General features: G+C 51.4%; 1 protein-coding gene across 3 annotated transcripts in view; it reads left to right on the forward strand.

Moving 5' to 3' along the window:
- Positions 1-16605, forward strand: part of RAB43 (RAB43, member RAS oncogene family) — a 39763-nt gene extending 23158 nt beyond the window's left edge. The window contains exons 2-3 of one of the 3 annotated variants that reach the window (XM_033210859.1): positions 9345-9528; positions 12857-16605. In XM_033210859.1, the coding sequence (XP_033066750.1) occupies positions 9345-9528; positions 12857-13107 (435 nt within the window). In that variant the 3' untranslated portion in view covers positions 13108-16605. Of the gene's footprint in view, positions 1-9344; positions 9529-12856 lie in introns of those variants that run through there. The other 2 variants (XM_033210860.1, XM_033210861.1) reach the window with 2 other exon arrangements.
- The last annotated feature ends 751 nt before the right edge of the window (positions 16606-17356 follow it).

The raw sequence follows: 17356 nt of genomic DNA on the forward strand, positions 1-17356 counted from the left end.
AAAAACACTCTTAGCCATAACAGTGTGCAGCTCATTCAACTGGCAGTGTAAAAGGCTTCCCAGGCAAAATGGTCCTCAGTACTGATTCCTCCAGATTATGTTTCTGTCAGGCACCTTCTACATGCCAGGCACTGTGCTAGGTGCTGTGCAGATTGCAGAAAACTAGACTGATGCGGCCTGTGCCCTTGTGGAACTCATGAGGCACAGAGAGTAAACATTTAAAAAGTGTGTGTGCGTGTGTGTGTGCATGTCAGGCAGTGAAGAGGCACTAAAGAAAAATAAATTGGGGTTGGGACAGGATGGGACTGCTCTTTTAAGAAAGGCCTCTTGGTCAGGTGCGGTGGCTCATGCCTGTAATCCCAGCGCTTTGGGAGGCCAAGGCGGGCGGATCACCAAGGTCAGGAGTTCAAGACCAGCCTGATAAACATGGTGAAACCCTGTCTCTACTAAAAATATAAGAATTAGCTGGGCATGGTGGCAAACACCTGTAATCTCAGTTACTTGGGAGGCTGAGGCAGCAGAATCACTTTAACCTGGGAGGCGGAGGTTGCAGCGAGCCGAGATCTTACCACTGCATTCCAGCCTGGGTGACAGAGTGAGACTTCATCTTAAAAAAAAAAAAAAAAAGCATAGATGGGAATGAATGAGGAGGCCAGTCACATGGGCGTCTGGGAGAGCTTTTCAGACAGGGAACACCAAGGGCAATGTCCTTGATGCAGAGGCCTTGCAATACTCTAGGAATGGCAAGCAGGCAGCTAGAGGCAGATCCTGGGGTTGCTTCCCAAGGGTTGAGGGCAGAGGAGTTACAAGATCCTAGCACTGTTTCAGAAGCTGCCCTGTGCTATGTGCCGAAGATGGACTGGGTGAAGTGGAGGTGTGGAGACAGACCTGAGGCCGTTTGTGTAGACCCTGGTAAGAGGCTGGAGTAGCAGTAGGGAGGTGGGGATAAGTGGGCAGGAGGACGGCACAGCTAGGGCAGATGCAGTGGGGACTCAGAGCCCATGTGTCCCTGCTAGTCCCAGCCTCTCCCAAGGCAGAGAGACAGCCAGCCTGGAGTCCAGGACTCTGCGTTGGGATGCCTTGGCTGAGTCCTGGCACCCCTCAGAGCCTCCCTCTTTCCTCTATAATGTCGGCTCCTGGTCTCTGCCTACAGGCAGTGGCAAGGACAAGTGAGATGGCCAGGACCCCCACAAGTCCACAGGGTGGGTCTGCTTGCCTTCTGAGACACTGAGCCTAGGCCTGGCCTCTCCAATAGATGGTATGATGGTTCCTGGTTGCTGTGTCTTGTCACCTGCCTGTTTCTCAAGTAGTGTAGCTAAAGTGGCAGATCAGAGGCATTCAGCTCTCATCCAGCCTCCTTTGGGTGCTGCCTAATGCCAGCTGGCTTGGTTGGAGTGAAGAGGGGTCTGGTCTGGGGAAGGGGCTCTCCAGGCTTGGCTTCTCCCTCCTCTTTTGGAATATAGTAGGCATGGGTGAAGTGATCAAGCTGCCTGTTACACTAAACCCTCTCTGTGATCCCATGACAGGACTGTTCTCCACCCAGTGACCTGAGTGATTATTATTATTATTTTTTTGAGATGGAGTCTTGCTCTGTCGCCCAGGCCTGGAATGCAGTGGTGCGAGCTCAGTTCACTGCAAGCTCCGCCTCCTGGGTTCACGCCATTCTTCTGCCTCAGCCTCCTGAGTAACTGGGACTACAGGCAACCGCCAGCACGCCCAGCTAATTTTTTGTATTTTTAGTAGAGACGGGATTTCACTGTGTTAGCCAGGACGGTCTCGATCTCCTGACCTCATGTTCCACCTGCCTCGGCCTCCCAAAGTGCTGGGACTACAGGCGTGAGCCACTGTGCCTGGCCATGACATTTAAAAAAAAAAACCAGAGCACATCTTGTCTTAGTCTGGGCTTCCCCTGGAAAACAGAGCCCAAGAGAAGGGCTCACATGCTTGGCTTTTGCTTTGGAGACTGGCCTGGGGAAGGAGGGAAGGCGCTTTTGCTTTGGAGACTGGCCTGGGGAAGGAGGCAAGGCTTAGATAGAGCTGCATCTTTCAGTTAGCTGCCATGGGTAGTGGTCTTGACCCTGAGGACTTTGCAAGGTGCATGAGGAAGTGTCTCACAGTGGTCCCTCTGAGAGGTGGGAGAGGAGAGCTTTATCCCTGTTTCCGTTAGTCACGGGTGATCCCTAGGTTGGGGAGGCCCCTCTCTTCTGGGTCATGGAGGCATGAGCACATGGTGGTTTCCGACAGGACTCCCTGGCCAGACTCAGAGATGCTCCCAGGCAGGGAGTGAGGGGTGCGGTGCAGGCAGGCCTTTGTGTGTGTGCAAAGCTGGTTGTTGCAGCTGTGGCTGGAGTGTAGGGTGCACTGATAAGATATGTGAGTGGGAGAAAAGAGGAGACTGGCTCATATTTCCCTGCCTGAGACAATCTCCAGTGACTTCACATTGCAAGAAAAATGAGATCCACAATCTTGACTTTGGCCTGCAAGATCCTATATGCTGTGGCTCTGGCCCATGTCTCTGAACATGTCTCCTCCCAGTTTCCTTCTTCATGTCCATCTGGCCACACTGACCTTTCTATGTCTCTAGCACAGTAAGCACCCTCCTGCCTCTGAGCCTTCGCCCTTTTCCCCCGCCTAAACACCGTCCCTGTGGTTGGCTCTTCATCACTCAGGCCTCAGCTCAGTTTCTCAGATCGTCAAGTAGGCTGGCACCCACCTCTGAGGCTCTCTCCCTGACTTTCACGTTCTGTAGCATGCTCATGATCACCTTTTAAAAAGATCTGTGGCACATTCTGTCTCCTCTTACTAGAATGGAGCTGGTTTTGCTCCATTCTCTGCTATATCCCCAGTTATCAGAGCAGAGACTGGGACAAGGCAGGAGCTCACCACATGTTGAATGAAAAATGAACGACTCATGTACACAGCCCAATATATTTTTCTTTTGGTACTTTATATATTCTCCTTTGCATTAAAGTTCTTTTGTGTATATTAAAAACGTTTGCCACAAAATTATAATAGCTCAATAAATATTGTTAAACGGATGCATTTATCAGCACCTTCTCCATGCTAGCACTTGGGCATAAGGGTTTGGTAATTTGACTCTGACAGCACCTTTTGGTATGGATGAAAAACAGAATGGCTGGGCACGGCGGCTCATGCCTGCAATCCCAGCACTTTGGGAAGCCGAGGTGGGTGGATCACCTGAGTTCGAGACCAGCCAGGCCAACATGGCGAAACTCCATTTCTACTAAAAATACAAAAATTAGCCCGGTGTGGTGGCACACGCCTGTAATCCCAGCTACTCGGGAGGCTGAGGCAGGAGAATTGCTTCAACCTGGGAGACGGAAGTTGCAGTGAGCAGAGATCACGCTACTGCACTCCAGCCTGGGTAACAGAACGAGACTCCGTCTCAAAAAAAAAAAGAAAAACAGAATGAAGTTTTAGCCTAGAGACACAAAGCTGGTGACAGAGCATCAGGTCATGAGCTCAGGCTTGTTGGCCGCAGAGTACCACTGCTGCCCTGTATCCTTCCCTTCCTCTAATTTGGGGGAATAGGATGGGAATACTACCAGCCATAGGAAGGGTCTACTTTCCCGAAATATCTTCTCCATTACTGCCCACAGTTCACCAGCCGATTGACCTACATACCTTAATCAGTAGTTATTTTGTTGGTTTTTCATTTAGTTTTTATTTTAAGCAAACTTACACTTGCGTATGGGTTGAGGAGTCATTTGGTTCTACAAGGATTGATAGCAGAAGGTTTTAGGATACTGCCAACCCCCTGCCCTACAGCAGCCACTTCCAGCTCTTCTTTTGAAATAGGGTCTCAGTCTGTTGCTCAGGCTGGAGTGCGGTGGTACCATCTGGCATTTCTTGCAGGGCAGCTTTTTTCCTCTCTACTTCCATTTATCTGAAAATGTCTTGATTTTACCGTCTTATGAGGGAAAATTTTGTTTGACAAAGACTTCAGCGTTGAGAGTTTTTTCTTTCCGCACTTGTTTTTTTCTTTTTAGCACTTGTCAGCATTGTCTTCTAGCCTCCATTATTCTGAGAAGTGGTTATTTGTCATTTGTATTGTTCCCATGTATGGAATATGTCTTTTATGAGACCGTTTTTTGTATTTCCCCTTTATTCTTGTTTTCTGTCAGTCTGACTGTGATCTGCTTTGGTGTATTTTGTATTTTTTCTGCTTGGGGTTTGCTGAGCTTCTTGGATCATTAAGCCAGGTGTGTTTCATCAGATTTGGAGATTTTTCAGCCACTAACATTAGCTCTTTGAGTATTTTTCTCCCATTATCACTATCTTTTCCTGGAACTGCAATTATGTGAGTATGAGACAGTTTGGTATTATGTCACATATCCTTGCAATTTTATTCATTTTCTTCCCCTTCCTCATATTAACTCTTTACTGATTTTTCTTCAGGTTCACTGGTTTTTTTTTTTTTTTTTTCTGCCATCTGTAATCTGCTATTAAGCTCATCCAGTGAATTTTCCACTTACTATAAGTTGTTTTTTTTTTTTTTTTTTTTTGGAGACGAAGTCTCGGTCTGTTGCCCAGGTGGGAGTGCAGTGGCATGATCTCAGCTAACTGCAAGCTCCGGCCTCCCGGGTTCATGCCATTCTCCTGCCTCAGCCTCCCGAGTAGCTGGAACCACAGGCACCTGCCACCACGCCTGGCTAATTTTTTGTACTTTTAGTAGAGATGGGGTTTCACCGTGTTAGCCAGGATGGTCTTGATCTCCTGACCCTGTGATCCGCCCACCTTGGCCTCCCAAAGTGCTGGGATTACAGGCGTGAGCCACTGCACCCAGCCTCACTTATTATAATTTTTAGTTCTCGAATTTCCACTCATTTAAAAATTAAGTTTAGGCCAGGCGCAATGGCTCATGCCTGTAATCCCAGCACTTTGGGAGGCCAAGGCGAGTGGATCACCTGAGGTCGGGAGTTTGAGACCAGCCTGACCAACATGGAGAAACCCCGTCTCTACCAAAAATACAAAATTAGCCGGGTGTGATGGCGCATGCCCAGAATCCCAGCTACTCAGGAGACTGAGGCAGGAGAATCACTTGAACCCAGGAGGAGGAGGTGGCGGTGAGCCGAGACCGTGCCATTGCACTCCAGCCTGGGCAACAGAGCAAAACTCCGTCTCAAAACAAAAATTAAGGCCAAGCACTGTGGCTCATGCCTATAATCCCAGCACTTTGGGATGCTGAGGTGGGCAGATCACGAAGTCAGGAGATCGAGACCACCCTGGCTAACACAGTGAAACCCCGTCTCTACTAAAAATACAAAAAATTAGCCGGGCGTGGTGGTGGACACCTGTAGTCCCAGCTACTTGGGAGGCTGAGGCAGGAGAATGGCATGAACCCAGGAAGCAGAGGTTGCAGTGGGCCAAGACCGCGCCACTGCACTCCAGCCTGGGCGACAGAGCAAGACTCCATCTCAAAAACAAAAAACAATTAAGTTTAACATCTATATTTTTGTTTGAGACAGTCTTGCTCTGTTGTCCAGGCTGGAGTGCAGTAGTGTGATCTGGGCTCACTGCAACCTCTGCCTCCAAGGTTCAAGGGATTCTCGTGCCTCAGCCTCCCAAGTAGCTGGGATTACAGGAGCATACAACAACGCCTAGCTAATTTTTGTATTTTTAGTAGAGATGGAGTTTTACCATGTTGGCCAGGCTGGTCTTCAACTCCTGACCTCAGGTGATCCACCTGCCTTGGCCTCCCAAAGTGCTGGGATTATGGGCGTGCAGCACTGCACCCAGCCAGTAATTTTAATAACAATAAATAGTTTAATAAAACATTTTTTAATGTTTTAAGAAATAATTTTCATTTATTTCCTTAAATCGCCTATTCGTCCACTTATTATGATGATATTTTTCTTTAATTCTTTAAACATACTTTCCGTGTAATTTTCTGAACATATTTAAAATCACTGCTTTAAAGTCTCCCTACTAAATGCAATATCTGGACCATTTTGGCATCAGTGTCAGTAGATTGCTTTTTCCCTATCTGTGGTTCATATTTTCCTGTTTCTTTACATGTTTAGCAGTTTTCAATAGTATATGGGAATTATGATTGATAACTTAACGAGACTCTGGATTCTGTTATCTTCTTTAGAAGAGTGTTGATTCTTGTCCTAGTAGTCAGTTCAGTTACTGGCAGATCACCTTGAAGTTGTTTGTTTAGGCTTTTTTTTTTTCATGTTTTGTTAGGGTAGATATGTGGAAAGACTAAGGTGTTTCTGAGCCTCTCTAATTTGGCAGAACTCAACCTCCAAACCCAAGGCTTATGTTGGTTAGGGCAGGTCTATGGAGGCCTTTCTTTAGGCATGGTCCTCACCCATAGTGACATTCTGATATCTCAGCTCATATATGGGGCACTGATGAGGCACTAATGAGGCCTCTTCACTGTGTCTGGCTTGGAACTTCAGCATCCCCTGACACTCCTGAACCTCTATCTCTGGTCTGTTCTCAACTCTGGAAGGGGCACTCTCTGGTCAAGGCTCACTGGGACACCTCACATAGACTTTTGGGCTCCCCCTACGTATGTCTTCTCATTTCATCACATAATCTGCTCCAGACCCTGATCTCTGCCTCCTTAGCTCAGTGGGACCACTGTGCTCTGCTTGGATTCTAGCCCCATGGTCAGGAAACTCCCAGGTAGAGCATCACGATGATGATGAGGTGCCTTTCATGAGTTTTTCCTCTTTTAGGGGTTATGGTCTCATGCTGCTTGTTGTCTACATTTCAAAAATGACAGCCTCATGTATTTTCTCCAGTCCTGTGGTGTGCATGGAGGGAGGGCTACTCTGCCACCAGTGATGCTGCCATGGTTGGAAGCTGCTCCAGGAGCCCTCTGACCGGCTCCAGGTTGGCTGATGTCTAGGCTGCTACTCAGGTATTATCCTGGGATCTATCTCTCTTTCCATCATCCTGGCATCTCCCTTTGCCCCCCTTTCAGTTGAACTTTCTGTTTTCTGGATCCCACATTTTCTTGTTTTTTGTTGACTTCTTTAGGTAGAGGAACTTTCAGTCACTCCCTGAGGAAGGGTGACAGGAAGGTGAATTTTTCGAGGACTGTATGTCTGGGAATGCCTTTATTAAACCCTCACTCTTGACTACTGGTTGGTTGGGTAGAGAATTCTAGGTTGGAAATAATTTTTCTCCTCATTTTAAGGCATTGTTTCATTGGCTGTCTAATGCCACATGGGTCTTTTGTATTCTTTCTTCTTGCCTGTTGTTCTGGAATTTCCGCCCATGGATGCAGTGTGGTCTGCTCTGCTCCATTGTGTGTTTGCCTGGTGGGCCCCAGTCAATTCTGGATACTTTTCTTGAAATACTTGATTTCCTCTCCTTGATTTTATTGTTCTATTTTTCTGAAATTCTGATTATCCTGCTCTCCAAGCCTGGTTCTTAATTTTCTTTTTTGTTTTTGAGACGGTCTCACTTACTCTGTCATCCAGGCTGGTGTGCAGTGGCGCCATCTTGGCTTACTGGAACCTCTGACTCCCAGGTTCAAGCAGTTCTCCTGCCTCAGCACTCCCGAGCTGGGATTACAGGCGTGCACCACCACACCCGGTTAACTTTTTTATTTTTAGTAGAGATGGGGTTTCACCATGTTGGCCAGGCTGGTCTCGAACTCTTGATCTCAGGTGATCCTTCTGTCTCAGCCTCCCAAAGTGCTGGGATTACAGGCGTGAGCCACCGCGCCTGGCTCACAATTTTATTTTCTTTCTTTTCCATTTCTTGGTATTTTTTCTCTACTTTGGAGGGATTTCTTCAACTTTGTCTTCCAACCCTGATCCTGCATTTTTCATGTATGTTATCATATTTTTAATTGAGCTCTTTTTTCTTTCTGAATGCCCCTCGCCAAAAAAGATAGTATTCTTTTCTTGTTCCATGAATCTTTCCCTATTTCTGAAACACTGATGATTGTTTGAGGACTTTGCCTCTGTGTTGTTTCTTCTGTGTTGCGTTTTTGCTGTTGTTTGGCTGGTGTCTTTCGTGTTATGTGTGGAGACGAGTTATCTCCACACCAGAGGTTATCTGAATCCCAGACTTGTGTGGTGCACACATAAACCTTGCACGTCACCCCATATTGCCATGTGTGAGCTGCTAGACGCATGAACTATGGAACATAGGCCTGGTTTTCTTGGAGCCATTTACTGAGGAGTAAATGGGACAACTCAGAAAAGAGGGGTCGTATTTGGCACATTGTGGCCCAGAGCTTTCACTCTCAGACTTCTCTGTGTTGGGGCTGGGGAAATGGTGGTCACCTCCACAGTGGCCCTGCCTTCAGGAACTGTCTGGGCCTCTGTGGCCTTTCCCCACCCCAGACAGACCTTGAGAGGAAGACCTTTCTCACATACCTTGAGAACTAGGTAAAGAGGCACCCTGAGTGTTTGTGCCTGCAAAGGGGGCTGATGGACCTGCAGCTCGGCACACGCCACAAGCTGGGTGTCTGTCTTCAGAGAGCCACGAGAACCTGTGATTGGTGGGGCAGAGAAGGCACGGGCAGTCTCTGAGGCGTTTGGTCACCGAGAGCCCTGGTATATGCGCCTTGGCTGGCGATCTCTGCCCGGAGTAGCCCCACACAGACCTCTGCCCCTGCCCAGCCTGGTATCCATCCTGCCAGACTCTGCTTCTAAAAGATGCTAGGGAAGCTCCTCCCGCCCACGGGCACCTCTCCTCCACAGCCCACGTCTGGTGGGAGGTGGGGCAGAGTAGGTGTTAAATGAAGACATGGGTGGAAAAAGCCCCCAAGCTCCTTGCTTTGGCCAAGCTGGGTCAGCTGATGGGAACTGCCTTGTACTCAAAGGCCCCATGGGAGGACTCTGCCCATTGCCACCACCAGTCACCTTTCCCACAGCCCTCATCACCAGGCTGTAGAGTCCTGAGGGAACCCTAATGCTGGAGGAGCCTCACACATAGCTGGGTACATGATGCTCTTGCAGGGGAGGGGACCTGGCCTTGTGCCCTGCTGGCCGCGCAGTACACCTGGAGCCAGCTTTCCAGCCGCCGGTGGTTCTGTGTTCCCAGCAGTGGGCCCAGTGCTGAGGGGAGAGGGGCACACGGAGGGGCACACAAAGGACCTGGGCCAGCTCAGAATATACCCCTTCCTCCACTATTCCCCAGGGACCCTAGAGGGCCAGGACAGGGGCTGCTCACCTTCCCTTTGCTTCCCCAGTTTTCCAACAAGGTTGAGCCACTGAGTTGCTTTCTAAGGGCTCAGAAGGCCACCTAGCCCAGTGGAACCACAGCTCTGGGTGTGGGTCTGTGGGGTCACTCTGCCTGTCCCCATGTTCAGACTGTGCCACTGGGTTCACTGAGGAACCCTATTTCTTTAGCTGCAGATCTGGGACACAGCTGGCCAGGAGCGGTTCCGCACCATCACCCAGAGCTACTACCGCAGTGCCAATGGGGCCATCCTTGCCTACGACATCACCAAGAGGAGCTCCTTCCTGTCAGTGCCTCACTGGATTGAGGATGTGAGGAAGTACGCCGGCTCCAACATTGTACAGCTACTGATCGGTGAGTGGGGGGTTCCTTGGAACCACAAATCCCATCACTCTGCCTGTCCCTGCCTCCCTCTGCTTTTTTTTTTTTTTTTTTTTTTTTTTAGGCAGAGTCTCGCTCTGTCGCCCGGACTGGAGTGCAGTGGCCGGATCTCAGCTAACTGCAAGCTCCGCCTCCCGGGTTTACGCCATTCTCCTGCCTCAGCCTCCCAAGTAGCTGGGACTACAGGCACCTCGCCCGGCTAGTTTTTGTATTTTTAGTAGAGACGGGGTTTCACCGTGTTAGCCAGGATGGTCTCGATCTCCTGACCTCGTGATCTGCCCGTCTCGGCCTCCCAAAGTGCTGGGATTACAGGCTTGAGCCACCGCGCCCGGCCATCCCTCTGCTTTTTAAACACAGGGTAACCCTGAGTCCAGAGGGAGTCCCAGCCAGAGTTTGAGCCATGGTTTTGCAAATCCTGATCCCGCTAATCACTTAGAAAGTTATATTCAAGGCTGGGCGTGGTGGCTCACACCTGTAATCCCAGCACTTTGGGAGGCCAAGGCAGGCAGATCACGAAGTCAGGAGATCAAGACCATCCTGACTAACATGGTGAAACCCGTCTCAACTAAAAAATTAGCCAGGCGTGGCGGCAGACGCCTGTAGTCCCAGCTGCTGGGGAGGCTGAGGCAGGAGAATGGCGTGAACCTGGGAGACGGAGCTTGCAGTGAGCCGAGATAGTGCCACTGCACTCCAGTCTGGGCGACAGAGCGAGACTCTGTCTCAAAAAAAAAAAAAAAAGAAAGTTATATTCAACATTGGAATGAGAGGAAAGAAGAAAGGGAGCTGAAGTTTGCCCCACAGTTCTTCACGTGTGTCAAGGTTTAGCTCTTGTACCCTGGCTTCTCCTTATTTGACAGGGCCTGGGGCGAGGCTCAGAAAAGTGGAGTGATTTATCCGGGTCCGCTGTGAGCATACACATGTAGGCTTTGAGTTTGCTTCTGCTGACCTCAAGCTTCTGACTTTCTGTGTTGTGCCACACACAGAGCAGGAGCACCTGATGGCTTCTGTGCTTCAGAATCCCACAGAAGCCTTCTTCAAGTGCAGCTGCAGGGCCTCACCTCCAGAGCATCTGATCCAGGCGGGCTGGTTGAGGCCCATGAATGTGTATTTCTAACAAATTCCCAGGTGACACCCACCTTGCTGGTCCAAGGATCCCACTTTGAGAACTACTGCTGTGAAGGATGCTGTTTACCTTTGTTTTCCTTCTATATAACCTTCCCAGACCTGGACTGGAGAAGCTCTTTAGCTCTTATGTTATCCCTGGGGTCCTTACCCCAACAGGTTGATTCTTTTTTTTTGAGATAGAATCTCACTCAGTGACCCAGGTGGAGTGCTGTGGTGTGATCTTGGTTCTGCAAGATCTGCAAAGCCACTGCAACCTCCGCAAAGCCACTGCAACCTCTGTCTCCCCGGTTCAAGCGGTTCTCCTGCTTCAGCCTCCCAAGTAGCTGGGCCAACAGGTTGATTCTTCTGACTCAGATGTACAGACAGGGCCTGGACCTGACTCTAGCTGGGAAGAGGGTGGTGCCTGGTTCCATGTGGCCTGCCTTCTGGGACATGGAGCGCTTGGCAGGAACAGAGTTTTCCCCACCTGGCCTAACCATTTTCCTGCCTTTTTTTTTGCCAGGGGTGGGGGATGGAGTCTCGCTCTGATGCCAGGCTGGAGTGCAGTGGCATGATCTTGGCTCACTGCAACTTCCACCTCCCGGGTTCAAGCAATTCTCCTGCCTCAGCCTCCTGAGTAGCTGGGACTGTAGGCACGCACCACCACACCTGGCTACCAATTCCCTTTTATCCAGGATATTTCTGAAAAACATTCCTGCCTGGCATGGAAATTTTATATTTTTAGTAGAGATGGTGTTTCACCATGTTGACCAGGATGGTCTTGATCTCCTGACCTCATGATCTGCCCACCTCAGCCTCCCAAAGTGCTGGGATTACAGGCATAAGCCGCCATGCCTGGCCTATAGAACATTTTATACAGCTACGAAAATAGTATTTTTTGTATTTATTTATACATACATATATACATACATATATTTTTAGAGATGCAGTCCTGCTATGTTGCCCAGGCTGATCTTGAACTCCTGGCCTCAAGCAATCCTCCTGTCTCAACCTCCAAGTAGTTGGAATTACAGGTGTCAGCCACTATATCTGGCTTAGAATAGAATAATAATGAGCCCCCAGGTACCCATTACCCTGCTTCAGCAATTAGCAACTCAAGTCCAACCTCCTCTCATCTATACAATGTCACCTCCCCTCCCTCGTGTTGAGACAAATTCACATTAAACTATTTCACCTGGCAGTATTCCAGCATGAACCTACAAAATATGTAAACACTTAAAAAAAACCAGCAATATTATTTTCTCATCTAAAAATACTGACATTTCCTTAATAATATCAAATAGCCAGTCTGTATTCAGATTGATAATTGCTCATAAAAATCATATGCATTTTATTTTTTCCAGTTTGTTGAGATCAGGATCCAAATAAGTTTCACACTTTGAAACTGGTTGCTATATCAATTAAGGTTGCCAAGGAAATTTTAGATCTTTACAGACTCCTTTTTTCTTTTGAGACGGAGTTTTGCTCTTATTGCCCAGGCTGGAGTACAGTGGCACAATCTCGGCTCACTGCAACCTCCATCTGCCCAGTTCAAGTGATTCCCCTGCCTCAGGCACCCAAGTAGCTGGGATTACAGGCCCTCGCCAACCATGCCTGGCTAATTTTTTCTATTTTTTTTAAGTAGAGAAGGGGTTTCATCTTGTTGGCCAGACTGGTCTTGAACTTCCAACCTCAGGTGATCCACCCACCTCGGCCTTCCCAAATGCTAGGATCACAGGTGTGAGCCACTGCCCCTGGCCCAGACTCTTTTTTTTTTTGTCTTCCTTATAACTACATTACAAAAGTCAGCCATGTAGAGACTTCTAAAAAGTTATTCTAGAAATAGGGTCAAGGAACAATTTAACAACTTATTTGGAACATAATGAAGTCATCTCATACCTTCTAGGAGGAGCTGGGTAAATTGAGATGGGGTCTCACTGTGTTGCCCAGGCTGGTCTTGAATTCCTGGGCTCAAGCAATCCCCCTGCCTTAGCTTCCCAAAGTGTTGGGATTACAGGCGTGAGCCACTGCACCCGGACTAAAAAAGGTTTTTTAAAGAAAGGTAGATGACCATGCCAGGGTGTCCATTTGTAGTGGTGGAGGGGAGTGGCATGGGGCTGCCAGCATGGCCCTCCCAGGTGGGACTAGGCTTGCCCAGCCCCCATGGCCTCATGCTGCCCCTGGCTTTCCTCTGCAGGGAACAAGTCAGACCTCAGCGAGCTTCGGGAGGTCTCCCTGGCCGAGGCACAGAGCCTGGCTGAGCACTATGACATCCTGTGTGCCATTGAGACATCTGCCAAGGACTCGAGCAACGTGGAGGAGGCCTTCCTGAGGGTGGCCACGGAGCTCATCATGCGGCATGGAGGCCCGCTGTTCAGCGAGAAGAGCCCCGACCACATCCAGCTGAACAGCAAGGACATTGGAGAAGGCTGGGGCTGCGGGTGCTGACCGGGGGCCGGGCCGGCAGGCTGGGGGCTCCCCACCTCCTTGCTCTCCCCGGCCTGCCAAGCCCAGCCCTCCAGAGCCAGCCCTCCTGGGCACCGGCAACTAGAGCAGCCGGGTGAAGCTCTGGAGCTCCGCATCCTGTGGCCTGGCTGTGGGATGGAGGCTCTCCTTGAGGAAGGGGAAGCAGGATACCCTCACGGGCCACCCTGCCAGCCAGCAGCTGGCCCTCCACAATCTTCACATTCCAGGACTGGCCTGAACCCGTCAGTGTGGGCCACAGTAGGAGGGGCTGGTGGTCCTCCCTGTCCCACGCCTGGTGGCTCTGACCGTTTCCTCTCATGGGTTTGCTTAACCTGTGGCAGCAGGTTGCTGCTTTCCAGGGATGTGCCCAGTGCCCTGGGTTCTTCCCAGTCATCCTGGGGCTCTGCGCAGAGCAGCAGAGCAAGAGCCATGAGACCCACAGACTCAGTGCCTGAGCACAGCTCCAGGGAAGCCCCAGCCCCTTCCAGGTGGGGAACCTGCTTCCTGCCTTCACTGCCCCTGCAGCACTCACAGACATCTCCCTGCGGCCTGGCTCACTGCCTCATCAGGACCTCATCAGGACCCCTGGGTTTTCTGGCTTTCTGTGTAGCTTCTCATTTTCATCGGGACAGCATGGGGTCATGGCCCACAGCTAGGTGGGGACTGTCTGCTGGCTCGGGGCCCAGTGTTTTGCCACTCAGGTTGCAAAATTAGCGAATCCTTCAGTGCCAGCACTCAAAAGTTTGGCAGGTGGGGGAATGATATGGGAAAGTGGACATTTAAGGTCCAAGTAGAAGCTTGCATGCTTGCATCCTTGAGGCTCAGGGATGAGAGGGTACTGCAAGGCACCCAGCCTTACCCCACAAGCAGAAATCCTGCCAGCTGAGCGTAGGTCCCAGTCTAGTTTATAGAATCGAGTCTCCTAGACAAGAAAGGAGAGGGGCTGGCGGTCCTTATCCTGGCCCATTTTATTCCCTGGGCCCTTAACTGCCTCTTCCTGAGCTGGGCGCCAAGGTTAGAAGGCAAAAGGGGGGTGGCGGGATCTGGGAAGCAGCATTGTCCTCTGTGGCTCAGAGGTATCATTGACAAGAGAGCCAGGGCTAGGACTGGAGGGGCCAGGTGATCTTCCCTAGCCAATCCCAGTCTGTCTGTGTCAGCCCAGCTCTGCCTCACAGCCTCCTCAGCATGGGTGCCCCCAGAAATAAGCAGCTCTTGGACCCACGAGCAGGGCTGTGTCGTGGCGTGGTCTAGCTCCCAGGCCAGGCAGGGCTCAGGGTAGTCCCTGGGCCAGTGAGAGGCCTCCCCCATGCTTCCCTGCCCTCTGCACTACACACTTTCCCAGCAGGCCTGGCTGAGGGCAAGAGTAGGCCTTACAGCAGTGCCACGGTGACCCAAGAGGCAGGGTTGGGACCCGGACGGGTTCCCCCGCTGAGACTGAGACAAGCAAGGGCTTGATGGTGGTGGTGGAGCCAGCATCTCACCTGCCAGGCTTCCTTTTGGGCAGGGAGGCTACCTGTGGAATGCTGAGCCTGGTTCTGCAAGGGAGGAAGGCTGCCAGGAGCTGGGGGGCTGGCACCTGCACCGAGGGGAGTCTGGGTATATCAGATTGGGGGACACCAGAGGCGAGGCTGCCTGGCTTCCTTCCTCAGCAGCTTTGCTTGTGGCAGGGGCGAGAGTGGAGCTGAGTGGGGTCTGGGCTCTGCCCCTGCACCTCCTCTGCAGTGCCTGGGCTCTGCTTGCAGGGCAGAGAGTTCCTGGCACTGAGGGGTGCCCTGAGGCCCCACTGGGACTAGATGTGTCGTGGGAAGTGCCTTCCTCCAGCCCCACAACCTTTCTGCTAGGGTGGATGTTTCTGGGGTCATATGGTCAGGAGGGGCTGAGCTGGTCTTTCACCACAGGCCCACACTAGAAGAGAAGTCCCATGAAGCCTGTCCTTGCAGAGCCGCTCTGTTTTTGGGGGAACAGGGAGCATGCATGGGGTCTTGGGAGCAAAGGCCTGAGACTCCCTGTCTGAATTTCAGCCTCAGTTCCAGGGCAAGTCCCAGCCACCCGAGCATAGTTACTGGTACTGCCCACCACCACCCACTGCCCACCTCTGAAAAGCCCAGCTCTCCGACTCTGCTTCCAGGCCACGGCCTCACAGGTGGGGCTGTTACCTTCCTCAGGGCTTAGGGAGGAGGGGAGGGAGGACATGGACAGGGCCCTCCACCCTGGCTCCTTCACAGGGATGGTAGCTGACTGGTGATGGGTTCATTTGTCACCTTGGGACTGTGAGCCACCTCCATTTCTCACCCCCCAGGCAGGAGCAGCCTCACTCCAAGGGCTTGGCCTGGAAAGGCAGGCTCACCTGGGACTCCACATTCCTTCCCCTGCTGCCACTGTGCCCCCTGTCCCTCCACCCCAGAAGCCCTGACCTCTCATTTGGGCACCTTGCTGTCCTCTGGGCTTCTCTGCCCAGGTCACCCTGTGGCAGGCCTGGGCACTCAGGATGTTTCAAGGGCCCCACAGCTCTGCCTGGCTTCACTCGAGCATCCTGTCCCTGGAGCACCTCTGTCCTGTCTGGGCCAACCTGGTCTCCCTGCCCCATGCCCTCCCCTGGCTCTTACCAACCTGCCCTTTTATTCATGCCATTTGGGGTCACAGATGGCTTAGCTAGACATAGCTCCTAGAACTGGCCCCACCCTGGGGCCTTGCCCCTAGTACCCCCTGGCAGCAGCAACCCACCCCATAGTCGAGGTTCCCCTACCCCTGGGTTCTGGGCTTAAAGCCATTTCCTACCTAGAAGCGTTCCCACCCTCTCAGGCACAAAAGCTGGTCAGGGGCTCAGGGCCTGTACCTGGGGTTGCAGGGGCTCGTGCCCCGCTGTATCCCACCGGGAGGGGGCCCCACTGCCCTTCCGGTCCTTAAAACAGCTGGGAGAGAAGATGGGGAAGTGTGTGAGACAAAACAAACTGGCTTGTTTCCTCCCCTTGGCAGGCTAAGCTCTCCCAGCAGCCCAGGCTCTGGGGCGGGAGAACAGTGTCATCTCTTCCTTTGTTGATAAATTGCCAAAGAGTGGGAGCAGGTAGGGTCAGGGGCCGGAGTGCAGGGGAGGGGGCAAGGGTGGAGGTGACTGTGGGGGGAAGCAGAGGAAGGTGGGCTGAGGCCTGGGTGGGGTCAGTGTGATGCTGGCTTAAGGAGCTGGAGGGTTCCTAATAGGCATTGCATTCAGTTTATCTTCCCTAAGAGGCTGTTGGACTTGGGGCCTCCTCCAGCAGGGACCCTCTGACCCCTGCAGGGCCTGGACTTGGAGTGAACAGGGCTTCAGGCAGCCCAAGTATTCTATTTGCATTTGGTAATTTTTCATGTCACCTATTTATGAATATATAAATCTTTATACCAAATCTATTTTTTAAAACATGGAAAAGTTGCCTTTATGGAAACTTGGCAGAGCCAGTGTACACATTCCTAAACCATTAAACAGATTTCTATAACAAGCCACTGCGCCCAGGACTGGTTCTCTCATCTTTGAGCCCAGAGGCGGCCCAGGTGGCCATGTGCCTCAACTAGTCTCCAGGCCCAGGGTGGCAGACATGCTGCCCCTTGCCAGTCTGCTGCCCAGAGCCCTGTGAGACCTTCCCTCTGTCCCTAAACCCCTAGGGGACCCCCTGAGCAAGAAGCAGTCGGTGCCTGAGGGGCAGAGAAAGTTTGGGCTGGTTCCCTTCTCTGCCAGGGACACCCCAGGTTCCTCCCATTGGGTTTGTGTTGGAGAGGGCTCTTTGATGATTGGCAGGGCACCCTCACCCTGACCTCCCCATGAGGGAAGCGTCACTATGAGGAGTCCCTTGCTCGGGCCTTGTAGCCATATTGATCCCACAATGGCAGGAACAACCACCCCATGGTCGATGTTCCCCCCACCCCTGGATCCTGGGCTGAAGACATTTCCTACAGAGAAGTGTTCCCACCCCCTCTCAGACACAAAACCCAGTGTCCAGGGGCTTAGGGCCTAGGCCTGGGGGTTGGGGGTCTCTGACCTGTTGTTATTCCGAGTTAGGACCTAAGAACACTCCTGTGATGTGACCAGCGCAGAGATGTTACCAGGCACACAGTAGATGCTCAGGTTAGGTAAGTGCCTGAAGCAGGTCTCTGGCACCGGGAAGCCCGTGAAATCCATAGCCCACCCACCAGTATAATCAGGGGTCTATTCCTGGTCACTCAAATAAGGGGTTCTCTGTTGAAAGGGACTCTCAAA

The sequence above is a fragment of the Trachypithecus francoisi genome, unplaced genomic scaffold (assembly GCF_009764315.1).
Source record: "Trachypithecus francoisi isolate TF-2019V2 unplaced genomic scaffold, Tfra_2.0 Lachesis_group0, whole genome shotgun sequence".
In the NCBI taxonomy this organism is placed as follows: Eukaryota; Metazoa; Chordata; class Mammalia; order Primates; family Cercopithecidae; genus Trachypithecus; species Trachypithecus francoisi.